The following is a 14888-nucleotide window of genomic DNA, read 5'->3' as shown; positions in this document are numbered from 1 at the left end:
GAAAGGACACACAGGGAGACCAGGTAGAGACATGCTGAAGTAATTAGGCACAAAGCAGTGACAGTCCAGCCAAAGGTGTTCCAAGATACTGAAGAGAGCTTGACACATTTTGAAGAAAAAAATAACACACTGCTTTGTGACTGACCAGATATAAGAGAAATTTGAGCAGATTTAGGTGATAAGCATGAAAGAGAAGGTGAACAATGGCGTCCAGCACAGAGCAAAGAATTTGAAGCAGAGAGCAGAAGCTCATTGGAGGGATAAAAGGAACGTGCTTGGGTGGAAGATTTAGACACACCAATAAGAAATGAATTGAGTCAGTAGATAGCTGCAGAAAGGCTACATACATTACAGGACTCCGCACCCCTCCCCCCCAGCCCACGTTACATCTTCAGAGAAGGCCAATCTGCACAAAAGAAGATCGCCACAATAGCCTTCTTCATGGTATGTCGTGAAGAGATTCCCATCGAATATGCATTGTTTTCCACCCCCTAGATCAGTCACATGTGGATCTTAACACCAATTTCTGTCACATCTTGAGTATAAAAAGCAATAAAATATGGAATTTCAAAGGTTTGTCCAAGGAAAATATTTTTCTTCTTTACACTCACATATTTCTTCTGAAATGAAATAAAATATCCCACATAAAAGCAATTATTGTTTTGCTGAGCAACAGATTTATTATTCATTTACTAGAAAAACATGTTTAGCACAAAGATAGGTTACGTAGAAAGATAAAAACGAAACAGTTCCAGATATTCACTGATTTTTGAAAAAGACATTTCTCAACTTGTAGAATGTATAAACACAGACATGAAAAATACCAACATCACATTTTAAAAAAATTGGCAAGAACACTTGGTCTTAATAAAAATAAAATTAAACTGGTAACTTTGGAAACACTGCATTCTGTGAGATGTGTCCATGTTTCTTCTGGAAAAATCTACATGTTGGTTCCAAATCATATTTATCTATAGGAGTAATTTGAATACAGTGAATATTTAAACCCAGCGATGTCAAGAGGATAAACAATAACCACAGCCATTAGGTCAGGAAAGAACTGAGCTTTTAATATAAATATTCTTATTTTTAAAACTCCAGGTGCATTCAGAGTAGTCTTAGTGATTGTATTAACAATGGCTAAAGTTGGAAATGATGAAATTTTCAGTTGCCTTAGATTGCTATTAACATTACTTATCTTAAAATTTCTGAGTCCAGGTTTTTATTGTATGTAATTAAGTTCTATTTTTTTTTCCATCTCTGTAACAACCCTTAAGGAGATAAGAACTTGGAAAGCTAGAAGAGTAAGGAAAACAGTAACAAAAGGACCAATATGTGGAGAGAGAGATAAATGAATACAATAATTTAATTCAACCAGCATTCATTATTATTCAAATGGCATTCTACAGAGGTTTACAAAGACAGAGTGGGGACACAAGGGCCAAACTCCATGAACTTAAAATCCATGCAGGGAGACATTACATTCTACTTATGTGATTCAAATAACAGGATTTAAAAAAAAAAAAACGAAGGTAAAACAATACTGCAGGTGCATCATAGTGCATGCCAAAATGCTGAGAAAATCTGGTGTCATCAAAAGAGGCTCCAAAGAGAAAATGTCTGTGTGATTACACTCTGAGGGAAGTGTAAAATTTGGTACAGGAACCCCAGACAGAAGAATAGTATAAGATAACTAGAGTGGAAACAGGAAGCCAGGAATAAACTCAGAGAAGACCTGAAAAGGAGGACAGGAGGTAAAGTGGGCAAGGGAATGAAGGGCCTGGAACATAAGGCCAAGGCATCAGAGTCTGATTCAAAAGGGAATAAGAAGCCACTGTTGGTTTTTAAATAAGAAAGGAGCTTCAGAAATATTCAGATGTTGTGTCTCCAACCATCTCTTGGGTTGAATGAAAATGTGATCAAACTCACGTTTGCATGTACATGGCTGATTTGGCCTTTACTCTGGAGGCACCATGATCGACATACATGTGGTTTTTATGATGAAGTTAGCTTTAAAGAACCTGGTAAGCTCACTTTTTCATAAACTGACATTTAAGGCATTTATAGTTGACTATGCTGGAAATTCTCAAAAAGATGATTCCCCCAAATTTATTCCCAAATGATGAGCTAAAAGAATGCATGTGGTGCTATAGAGTGAATTGTGTCCCACTAAATCTCATATTTTGAATAAGTTCTAACCTCCAGTGTAATAGTATTTGGAGATGGGGCCTTTGGGAAATATTTAGATTTAGAAGGAGTCAGGAGGGTGGAGCTCTTTTGAGGGGTTCAGTGCCCTTATAAGAAAAGACAGTGGACAACTTCCTTTCTATGTCTCTGCCACCTGAAGACAGAGGGAGAGGGTGGTTATCTGCAAGACAGGAACAGAGCCCTCACCAAGTTGCTGAATCTGCCAGCACCTTGATCTTGGACTTCCCAGCCTCCAGAGCCATAAGGCATAAATTCCTGTTGTTTAGGCTATCCAGTCTAGGATATTTTGTTATGGCACCTCAAGTCAACTAATACACTTATGCCATTATAAACATTTCAGACACTTCACTGATCCCCTCTCCATGTGCTTCCGTAGATTTTTTTTTGGCTTTACCTTTTATGGGTGGCAGGCCAGGGGGTGTTTAGTTAACATTTGTTGGATGCTCTACATATATTATCTAGTTGAATCCTGGTAAGAATATGTAATGCGATGACTTACGGTAAGTATTTCAAGATAGTTTTATTGGAAAAAAGTGATAGAAAATGTACACATTTTATAATCCACAATTAGGAGTCTTCTAAGGAGTATACATATATAACTAATTTGAAATCTGGTAACCATAGTGGACAATGAAAATAAAACACTCCTTGATAACTTTTCTTAAGGATAATCAATAATTTATTTTTTATCGTCACAATTACCACAATTATCTAGCTACATGACCAATGTCACTACATACCACAGGAAGACTGTCCACCTACACTTCACTGAGACAAAGACAACGGCCATTTATGTGTGAAATGTACAACGGGCTATTAAAAAGAGGTGGTTTTTACGTATAAGACAAGATGTGGCACATGATTTATTAACAGGGTTGATTTTAATACGTTTTATGCCAAGAAGCAAGCATAGAAATGTTTTGGCATTGAGTTGTTTTTAAAGTAGAAAATAAGTAAACTAGAGAAATAAATCCAGATCTTAACTTACAATAGATACATTAAAATAGGAAATTAATTGGCTCCTCAGTATTTCTGTTCAAGCTTTTTTTTTTTGTTTTGTTTTCTTTCCTTTTGTTAGTTTTTTTATATATATAAATGAGTAATACGAATATATCACAAGTTAAAGAAAGAGCTCAGCCAAAAAGAAGGTACCAGCATATGAAAAACAAATGAAAAATTACCCAGGTATTTTTGCTTACAAAAAATTTAAACTATAAAGAGTCACAAAATATATATAAAAATGCCACATTGAACGAGGCAATCATACTCTACCCAAACTGGTAGCACCCTCCTAAAATCAGCTGCATCCCATTCATTCGGTCATACAGTGGTGACGGACAAAAAGGCATTATGCACCCGGGTGCCATCCGGAGACTTGGCCCCATGGGTCATCAGTTCTTGGATTGTCATCCAGTTGTCCAAAATTTTCTTGTTTCTCTTTTTCATCATCTTTTTGTGACTCAGTTCAATGATGTTGATCTCCTTCTTGCCCTCGCCGCCGCTCTGGGGGCTCTCCTTCAGACACTCCAAGCGGCTCCGCATCATGAACTCCCGGCGCCGTCGCTGCTCTTTGGCGCGAACCAGGTGCTGCTTTCTCTCCTCTTTGCTCCAGTAGCGGCCCATTTTCATCTCGCTCATGGTGTCATCATCCGTCGTCATGCCGCTGCGCTCCTCCTTGATCTTTAAGGCACGTTCCCTCAGAATCCGGTCTCGCACCGGCCTCTTGGTTATGTACCGCGTCCCGTCGCTCCTGATCTTCACCTTCCATTCCATCTTGGGCTCGGAACACTTCTGGGCCTCCTTGCACACGCTCACTAAACTCAGCTGGCTCTGAGCATACTCGACTGCGGATTTCTGCTGAATTAACTGCATGTAGCTTTGATAATGGCGGGCATGTGCCGGGATGTTTGCGTATCTGTAGGAGGAGCTGTGGTAAGGAGAGAGGTAAGGGATGTGCTCGCTGCTGGGTTTCTCCTGCTCGGAAACCTTGCTGCCCTCGGAAATCTTCTCCTTGCCCTCCGCGCTGCAGCCTTGTTCCATGGTTTTGGCTTTGGTGGAGGTCGACTCTTTACTGCTCTGTCCGGAAGACGACGGACTGGCAGCCATTGTGCTTCTCAGGTTTTTCTTATTGGTGAGGTTGATCATTCTGGGAAGGGAGCTGTCAGGGGAGCGGTCCACAGTGAGCGGGGTGCTTCTGCAGCTTTCTGCCGTGTTGTAAGCACTAGAACTGTCCTTGTCTGACTTCTCCGGGTGTTCGATGATGTCGTCTAGTTTCCCCCGTGGCATATCCATGCTGGTGTTATAATTCCGGAATCCTCCATCGTGCAAAGCCCAGATGTCTCCATACGGGTCTGTCGCCTTCTGGAGCCTGTGAGCCTGCATGATATTCTGGCACTCCAGTTCAATGTTTCTTAGTTCTTCGTTAAGCAACTGTAGCTCGTGCTCCACTCCCTCTTGTTCCCCTTGATGGCATTCTATTGTGCTGCTCGAGTAATACAGGTCATACTCTCCATGGTTTCGAATCTTGCATTTGAGCTCCAAGAGCTGTCGGAATCTTTCACACTCCTCGTCCGGGTTGCCAAGGCAGTCGGAGTCAATGTACTCGCCAGACACGAAGCTCTCGTTGCACTGAAGCTCAACGCTTCCCAGAGTGTCTTGGCTCTGCCCCAGCTCTCTTGTGCTCTTCAAAGATGTGCTGTTGGGATCCTCGGCTGCGTTCTCCTGCTCTGAGCTCTCATCATTCCGCAAGCTTTCATCCGTGCGCCCTACCCCACTGTCCTTCTCATGGTTGTTGGAGGACGATGTTGCCGTGTCTGTTGTGCCTTCTTCTTCTTCTTGTTTTTTTGGCTGAGAAAATAAAGTGGAGAGATCAAACAAAACGCGTTATTTAAAAAAAAAAAAAAACACACAGGTTGTTGCAAAACTTGCTTGAAAAAAAATGATGCTTCTTGGCAAAGGTATGGTTCCTAGAAAGCTGTTCCAATTTTAGTACCCTTAAACATTTTAGAAATAAAGACAATTTGCTCAAGGCAGCTTTTTATGAACTGAAATAAAGAAAACCAAAACTGCTTAGAGACTTGACTTGGGGATAAATAAAATAGGCCACATTTTAGTAAATGATTCTTACGTTAAGATTCTCTCCTACTTGGGAAACTGGCATGAAGTTGTGTAAATGAGGTGAGTGTATGAGTCTCTGAGGTGGTAACATAGAAAAGGATGAGTGAGACAGGTGGTCTAAATAGTCTTCTGCAGTGTGGAGGCCTGGAGTTCTGAAGCCAAGTCACCTTATTATGAGGATTTTTTCCCTGAACTTCAAGCTCAGAAGAAACTTCTCTGATCTACGACATACTGGTTATGGTAAGCTAGAGAGCACAGTATCGCGGGGTAGGTTAGTACTGAAGCCTCGGTCCTTCTCTCTATCGATGAGGAACTTTAAGCCCAGATGGAATCAGTTTATGAGTGACTCAGAGAGAGGTAGAAAAGGCCAGTGCCATCCCGCAGAATCAGGATTTCTTGTATGTCCAGGACGCCATATTCCTGCATAGGTACCCTGACCTCAGTGCCTCTCCAAATCACATTGCTCAAAAGCAACAAAATCATCTCAGGACTGCTTTGAGTTACTTAAAAGTATTTTTCTACTCTCTACTACTTTCTTTTTTACTTTCTACTAGGAACTTCCTTCAGATGTGAATTTTATTCTACTCAGAGTAAAGTGGCAGTTCTCATGAAAATTGGAGAAGCACTGATTGCCAGACATGGGCATTGTATCACAAAAATATATTTTTGACATATTTGTGAATACGCACTCATATGTACACTTTATTCCTTGATAGTTTGTAGCTTTCATGTAGAACAAATCACTGTTGCTATCCTAAGAGGATGCTTATGTAATTCTTTCTCTGTTAAGAGGGTAAAATTATTTTTTCCTCCATCCTGTATCATATACAAGTCTACATGGCAGTTTCTACATTGTATTTCCTTTATACGTAAACTTACCATTTTACGTAAATATTTCCCTCTAGCAGGTGTAATTACACAATTAAATATAATTAAGTCTGTTAGTGTTAAAGAAGGACAGAAAGCATGAGAAAAGGTATTCAAAAATAGGCGTGAAAGAGTCTATCAAGAAAATTCCTTTATTTTCTCCCACAGAAAGCAGAACAAAACATCACATAAACTGCAGAGGAGAGAACATGACCATGTATAATGTTATTTAAGGATTCCCAGTCTTTCCCTAAAATAGTTTTCCTCATTTTTTGAAAATATGTTGAGATTTTAAATGTCATATTGATTAAAAAATAATATTCTAAATAAGTAATTGTGATTAACAGTGGAGCGCTTGAAATACCTGTATGGTCCTTGCTTATAAGCTGACAATAGAAATCTGATGTGGTGACAGTCACACATACCATAGCCCCTCCAGAGGATGTTATTGATATTGGACATCTGAGTGGATATACCACATCATTTACACTTGTATTGTTTCATATCTTCAATGAGTTTAAAAATATAAAAAAACCTAGTTTTTTTTTTTTTTTTAGTCTTTTTATGTGGAGTGCCAAGGATACAGACAAATTATGCCAGGGGAGGTGTTCCACAATGTGTCAACAGCAACCCTAACACCAAGGATAGTATAGGAAGTAAAACTTTCATGTGTATATGGATTTTAGTTTTGAAGTACAGATATACGTTTTGTTTTTTTAATCAAATTCCCTTTTCTTTAGTCACTGGTTTATAAGCAAGTATGAAAATAAAAAAAACATTTTCCATTCCTAAACCTAGACTTCCTAGTTTCTAATACAACGCCCCTCTCTCATTTGTCCTTTCCCTATGGAATTATTATGGTGTCAGGCAATGCTTCTACCAAGACATTTCTCATGTAGTATTATTGTTTATAAGGGCACAGACTTTTAAAGGTTTCTGTCCTTCTTATCATTTTTCAGTCTCATGCCGAAGAAAAATTTCCACACAATGAAAATCTAACCTCAGGGACATCTAGTGTTACCTCAAAAGACCTAGCATTTGTATTACGTCTGATGAGTAGGCAGCATTTGACACCATATCACTTCACCTGGACAGGATTTCTCCCTTCTTTCTTTATTCCAACATCCCCCTGTCAATTCTGTATCAGGTCACATTTTCTATCTAAGAGAGAAAAAGCCTGAAGCAAGGACTTTCTTGTTTGTAACCAGCAGCTGCCACCAAAAAATATCTTTATTTGTGGCCAGCGTTGAAGTCATACATAAAAATTCCATCTGTCTTACCTATATTGAAAAGCAATCACCACAATAGCAGCACTGCACATGAGCATGAACTACTGTTTGTGAACTGGCCAATGAGCGTCCGTGCTCAGCCCAGAGTAGAGCACACATAGTTTTGACACTGAGTCTGCGATGTAACGATTTATTTAATATACGGGTCTGTGCCCATACACACACGCATCCGTCTCTGTTATGGAAAGCTAACATGGCCATATATTCCATCATGCAGCTTGGTAAAGTGATCTGATGTTTGTGCTTCATGTCCCTAAGTGTAACTGTCCAGGATTTTTAAAGAACTATTAAAAAAAAAACCCACAACAAAACACCCAAAAAACTATCTTTTAGAATGTGTTAAGAATTCATTTTGAGACCAGCATGATAAGGATAATGAATGATAATCCATAAACTGACAGCAGAAGCGTTCACGAAATTATACCAGGCAGATGATTGACATGAACTCAACATAAAAAATCTCGGATACTCTAATCTTGTTTTTATCCCATAGGAACAACGACAGTCACAAAAGAGTTCCAAGACTCAGTCCGCTACAGGCCCCTCTGTAACCTTTCACCAGCAGTGAATTAATTAAGAGCAGAAACTTTGCTCATTTTAATTTGTATGCTCAGGATCAAGTGTGGTGCTTGGGACACATGAGGAGCTCAGCATTTTTGGTTGAATGATTATGTGACCCTAAGGCGAGATGATATCAATGATCTCAAATAGTGCGACTCCTGTCGAGAAATACATAGGTAGGGCCATGATACCACAAACATAAATGAGATTGATGGCTTACATCATGTCATCATCGTCTTATACTTGCCTAACTATTCAAATAGACACATTAATATTTTAAATTATAAAATTAGTTTTGGGGAAAGGGGGTAGCTCATGAAATATAGTTTCTCTCTGGCTGGCATATTGAAAAGCAACGCATATTTTTGCTGTTAAATTTCTGAATGAGGTCGAACAGTGCCCAGGTCAACATTTGAATCTTGCTGTACTCTGGCAACAATGATCCCTAAGCTTTCCAAGCTAGAAAGACCTTAATAGCAAAACACTGTATTTATTCCCTCTGCTTCATTTGAGATGCCCATCTGCTCTAGAAAAATTACCATTACAGAGGTGTTTGATCAAACCCTTTGATTTTGTTTTTACTCCATTTATGGTTCTATATTAAGAAAAAAAAAAAAAAAACTAGCAACACTTCAACTGATGTAGGTCAAGTTGTTGGCCCTACCTGCTCCACCTCGTTGGCCGTGCCCTGCATCGCTTCATTATGCTGTTCTTCCAGCATCTCTAAGTTTAACTCCTCTAAGAATTCATTCCTTTCATCTTCCAACCAGCCTTCATCCAGCTGCAAAAGAATACATTAGTACATTACATTAGGTTAGTGGGAGCTCATGCTAAAAGAGGGTAAACTTAAATGGCGATGCCTGACCAGTTCCTTTTATCATAATGATTCTCTTCAGAATACCAGCCTCTGGTAAGTTCACCTCTCAGAAGGGAGAAAAGGTGATTAAAAAAAAAATTGGACTCAGATGCCTTTTATCCTTTCCTGAAACAGAGCCACAGATTTTCTTTCATAACCAAGTAGATCTCACAGCACAGAACATTACCGTCTTTCAGAATATATGAAAAGCATATTGCATAATCCACAGCTGTCACGCTCATTACCTCCAACAGTGCCTGTATTAAAGCACTGCAAAGGTACTAATAGGGCCATGAGACAATTGGGCTTTTTTCCTTAACAACAACCCCCAATGAGACCGCATACAAAGTGTTCCCCACCCCTAGAACACACTGATGCTACCCTCACTGATGCTACCCTCATCCCGCTTTTTTATCTTTAGGCAGATGGCTTCCAAGTTAACAAGATGGCTGCATGCCACAAACACAGACATTTATTTGATCTGGGGGGAGGAACAGAAAAATTCTAAAATATTCTTCTCAAAAAAAAAAAAAAAGGTGAGGCTATGCCATGTCTATTTTGATTAATTTTTCAGGTCGAATTGCTATATATATATATAACTATATATATTGCAATATATATTGCAATATATATATAACTATATATAGCAATTGCTATATATATATGTGTGTGTGTGTATTTATATATATATAACTATATATAGCAATTGCTATATATATATGTGTGTGTGTATAGCAATTCGACACATATATATATATATATATATATATATATATAAAACTATATATAGCAATTGCTATATGTGTGTGTGTGTGTGTGTGTGTATCTGAAACATCGCATCTAAGGGGAGTGGAGCAGTGTGGAGCACGCAGGGTTTTGTTTGTGGGCTCAGGATCCAAGTATTCTGGTGGGAGTCTTACACAAATTAAACTGAATAAATCCTTTCGGCTTCTCAATACAAAGTGAAGTGGGAAACCTTGCTCAAATGATGAGTGTTGACAGTCAATACAGATAATTTGCCTCAAAGTGGATTTCTGGAGCTGGATTACATAAATTAGCTGTCTATGCTGATTAAATTAACTGAATTACGGTCCATGTTCTGTTTTACTTTGTGTTAAAAGAAACAGCAGCTTTCTAATGAGCCGAAATTGACAATATAGTTGACCCTTGAACAACAGGGGTTTGAACTGTGTGGGTGCACTTACATGTGGATTTTTTTTTTTAATACAGTACAGTACTCTAAATCTCTTTTCTCTTCCTTATGCTTTTCTTTTTTTTTTTTTTTTTTAAAGATTTTATTTATTTATTTGAGAGAGAGAGAGACAGTGAGAGAGAGCATGAGCGAGGAGAAGGTCAGAGAACGAAGCAGACTCCCCATGGAGCTGGGAGCCTGATGTGGGACTCGATCCCGGGACTCCAGGATCACGCCCTGAGCCGAAGGCAGTCGTCCAACCAACTGCGCCACCCAGGCGTCCCTTCCTTATGCTTTTCTTAATAACATTTTCTTTTCTCTAGCTTACTAGGCTGTAAGAATAGTATATAATACATGTGACATATAAAAATATGTTACTGGAGTGTTTATGTTATTCATAAGAATTCCAATCAACACTAGGCTATTAGCAGTCACATTTTGGGGGAGTCAGAAGTTACAGGCCAATTTTCTGGTGGGGGTTTTGGCTCTCTAAATCCCTGCATTGCTCAAGGCTCAGCTGTAGTTTGAGGGATTTTCACTACCCAACAATGGCAAAATAAACTCTTAAGGGAAAATGAAACTGTAACACTTGAAAAGAAAACAAACTCTGAGAGGACATTAAGTTGCACTGGAAAATGCATTAGCATATATGCTTCATATTCCTTACTATGAAGGTAGTTGTAAGTTTCTTGATACTTATTACAGGCTGCCTAGAATTTAAATTACTCAAATTTGACTGAGGCCAAAGTGCTGACACATTTACTCATCCTCATTTATCTTAATGTAGCCTGAATAACCAAGTTCTACCTCACTGACTTTGATATGCAGATGAACTATGAAAATTAAGCTGACTAAAAATTCAAATTCAGTTTATAATTGTCTAAGTTTTACATCCTTTTTTTTTCTTTAAGATTTTATTTATTTATTTGACACAGAAAGAGACTGCATGCAAGGAAGCACAAGCAGGGAGAGCTGCAGAGGGAGAGTGAGAAGTAGGCTCCCGCTGAGCAGAGAGCCTGACTTGGGGCTCGAGCCCAGGACCCTGAGATCATGACCTAAGCTGAAGGCAGAGGCTTAACCCACTGAGCTACCCAGGTGCACCAGTTTTACATTTTTTAATCCCTTGTAAATTTTACGAAGCCAAAAACTCCAGACTCCAAAAGAAATTATGTAGAACTACAAATGTTACTTTTTATAAGCACACCAAGGGATTTTTTCTTTAATCAGGTCAAAACAAAATATTTGTTTGCACAGAGCTAGTGAATAATGGAACAGAGTCTTTGAAATTTAAATGAAGGGGTGGGAAAGATAAGGAGACAAACTGTAGAAATTAATGATTCCCTATAACTCTTTTCTTATTAGCTAATCCCACAGACCCTTGGGTGTTACCTATAGTCAGCACACATCTATTTTGACAAGTCTTTTGGCTGGAGGTATACATAGCACAGTGAGTGAGTCACCTCCTTTCCCTCTTGTATTTCCCTTTCCACTGAAACAAGCATTCATGGTAGTCTGAGTTTCAGACTCTGCCACAGGCGGACCTTTCCCTGGAGCTGCACCTGCAGGAAAAGGGGGCTCTCTTTATGAAACTGGGATCTGTCTGCACAGCAGTGGAACACACGTGCCATTTCAGAGAAAGGAACTATCTGCATTGTCTCTGGAGTATGTTTACAAGTTCTTATGAGAGCCCTCTCTGTCCCAGTGTCCCAAGGGGAAGAGGACAGAATAGCAATATCTTTAATGGTCTAAGGAAGAAAATGAAAGAAAGTTGACAGGGAATGAAAGAAATGTGTTATTTAAAAATATTGCGCGATGTATAAGACTGCCCCCAGCAAATCTGTAGATCATTTTCAAGAATGTAGAGAGTATCTGAAATATTAAGAAAAGAAAAAGCCTAGAAAAAGTGCACAAGAAACTTCCACACTTTCACAAGTAAAATTCATTTGCAAAAAATACCATAATAAGATACATTAAAATTGATAAAAAAAATATAGGTGATATAAAGGCAAGGTTTTCTTGGATTTTTTTCTTGCCATTTTATAGCATGTACTGCTGAAATTACATTTTAAAAATATGGTGTGAAGATCCATTTTCTTTCCTTCTTTTTCTAGAAATGTGATTTTCTAAATGCAGTTAGCTTTCTTCTAGTGTCATGAGGCTTCTTTAGGATCAAGGGGCTGAAGCAGATCCTGATTTTGACAGGACAGAGTATCCTGCAGTCAGACAGCCATCTTTTCTCAACGGTGGAGAGGAAGTCCTGTTTGGAAATTCATCTTCCAATATTGATTCTGTTAGGTCAGGAGTGTAGTCAGATATTTGAAAATGCCACCAGTTCTACCAAGCATATGTATTCTATTAATGATTAACAGGATCTAGTCTTACGTCATGAATTTTGATTCTTTCCACAGTCTGTTATAACCGTTCTGTGGCATAGTTTCAGGAAATGCTTTAATTCTAAATTAATGAGGTTCTCTAGAATTTACGTGGAAAGGGCAAGGGAAACCACATTATGACACTGAAATACCTTTTCTCTAGCAGGAAGGACCCCTGAGTTCTCTTCGGTTTACCATGCATTTCACTAAAATTATGTTTAGCCCCTTTATTTTGTTCTTTTTCAAGAAAATGGCATCAGTGAGACTAAGTGGTTTGCACAACTTCCACATAATTAGTGAACTTTCATACATTTTCTGTATTGTTAAATTCACTCCTAAACAGGCAGTCCAGCCAGGCGTGTAGGCTCTCTCCCACTTCCGAGACCGCAGGTGTATAACTGTACTCTGCCTTGGGCTATGGCAGACTTTATGGGATCCATTTAGAATGGTCAAGGGCATAAAGGGAATATATGCGGAAAGGGTGATCTTTTATAACCACTATATTCAAGTCAGGATTTAGTCTGACACTGAAATACACTTCCTCAATGTAATTTATAGATAGTATGCCGTTACTGAGTTTGAAAAATATCAGATCAATAACCTGGGAGACAAATGGTGATATAAGCAACTTCACTCAAACGACTGACAGATGGAGAGAATGGTGACAGCGTGCTGTCCTTTCTGCATTGTGGTGGGTTATAAAAAGCATATAAAAAGAAGGACCCATAGCACTTTTCTTCCACCATTACCTTTCCTTTACTTTCATGACATCCCCCACTGTTAAAGATAGAAAAAACAATTCCTCCAGAAGCTATCCGCTGGTTTTTGACTGGACAGATGTTTCTGTCACACTACACTTGGGAAAAATTCCTTCATTATACTTGGAACTACACCATGCTACGTGGGTCACTTTATTTGATAAAGTTCTTCTACAAAGATTTAAGTTGATAGTTGGATACGCTAATGCTTTTCTCGTTAGAGATTCTTTCAAGTTACCTTAATATGCCAATTAAGTATTTTTAGATAGAGACCTAAAGCAAGGATCCAGACAGAATTTAGAATCACGTGAAGTGAACCATTTTTCATTTACGAATTCATTCAAATAACTTGCAAGTGGAAGGAGAGCCTAATGGTTCCATCTTGTGTACTTTTTTCCTTCCTTCTCCTTTTTTTTTTTTTCCCTCAAAAAGATAAGTTGATGAGGTTGGTAAGTTAGGAAAGATGACTCTTAATTATGTTTTGCATACTTGGCTTTACCAATAGCCATAGTACTGAGTCGATATAGAGCAGCAAATAATGGATGCCAAGTTCAGTCTCAAGATTTCTGACGTCCGCTCTGACCTGAATCTCTGGCCTTGCGACGAGCAGCACGATTCTCTTGCACTCATCGCTAGACAGCAACGCCACTGCCTCTTCTCGATTCTGGACATCTTCCCCATTTATCTAGAAAACAAATGGAAGTGGCACATTAGTTTCCATTTCCACAATGCTGCACACAATAAATGGCAAATATCAGCTCATTTGTGGTGAATGTATGGACAATGAAACTCACACAATGGGCTCATCTTCAGCCCCTCCGTGGTAAGTGCCTTCACTCAATTATGCGCTTACAGTAAGAGCCATATCGATCCCTGAAGGATGGCGGACATCAGAGGAAGCAGTTATGTTCATAAATGTCCAACCTGCGCCCTGGCAACATACATCTAGCAACACAATTAACCAGCCCCTGACAGGTGACGTTCATCTTTCTCCGCTCAGAGTAATGGAAGTGTCACTCTGAGATAATAGTGCTGGGGGAAGCAGGACTGGCAATCCCGCATCTGAAATCCGTCATCCTGCACGTCTGCTACGAGCCAATTAGAGAGCTGCGGTATTATCTCTCACCAGGCAGTGCTCCCAGGCCACTGCTGATTGCATTTTCATTTAATCATCTCATATTTGTGTGGGTCTGACTCAGTTGCCCCAATCACTCTCGGGATATCTTTCAGGGCTTCACTAATCAAAAGAAGGACAGTTCATCGGTAATGTCCATATCAATACTCCAGTTCTTTCTAAGATTTGTCCATTTCCTCAAACAACAAAACTAATGAAATACCTTATGGCTCATCTCGTAAGTGAACTTAGGTTAAAAAATAAAACACAGAGGAAAAATGGCTTTTTGCAAGAAACCAAGCTTGAGTAAACTTTTGATTAAAAAGACTCTGCTGGAATTTGAAATATAGCTTTTGTCCTTTTTCTAAATTCTACAGACAGAGCAAATAAGGTTTCTGAAGTTTGTATTTCAAGCTACATTTTCATGTTCAAATGTATTTAGCTCTGAGTTAACTTCTTTCTTTGGATATTTTATATTTATTTATATTATTGATTGTTCAAATCCACAGGGACGGCGAAGGTTTTGATCATAGTACAGAATCAAAATGTGCAGA

The 14888-nt window shown here is 38.9% G+C and overlaps 1 protein-coding gene across 3 annotated transcripts in view; it reads right to left on the bottom strand.

Annotated features, from left to right (window-relative positions):
* Positions 1–684: 684 nt before the first annotated feature.
* PDZRN4 (PDZ domain containing ring finger 4) overlaps positions 685–14888 on the bottom strand; it is a 355040-nt gene continuing 340836 nt past the window's right edge. For all 3 annotated transcript variants that reach the window (XM_044229258.1, XM_044229259.1, XM_044229261.1), the window contains 3 exons: positions 13804–13905; positions 8707–8823; positions 685–5055 (listed from right to left, as the gene is read on the bottom strand). In XM_044229258.1, the coding sequence (XP_044085193.1) occupies positions 3529–5055; positions 8707–8823; positions 13804–13905 (1746 nt within the window). In that variant the 3' untranslated portion in view covers positions 685–3528. The remainder of the gene's footprint in view (positions 5056–8706; positions 8824–13803; positions 13906–14888) is intronic.

Source organism: Neovison vison, chromosome 12, assembly GCF_020171115.1.
Source record: "Neovison vison isolate M4711 chromosome 12, ASM_NN_V1, whole genome shotgun sequence".
Taxonomy (NCBI): Eukaryota; Metazoa; Chordata; class Mammalia; order Carnivora; family Mustelidae; genus Neogale; species Neogale vison.
The sequence above is the reverse complement of the archived record's forward strand: the minus strand, read 5'-3'. Positions and strand labels throughout refer to the sequence as shown.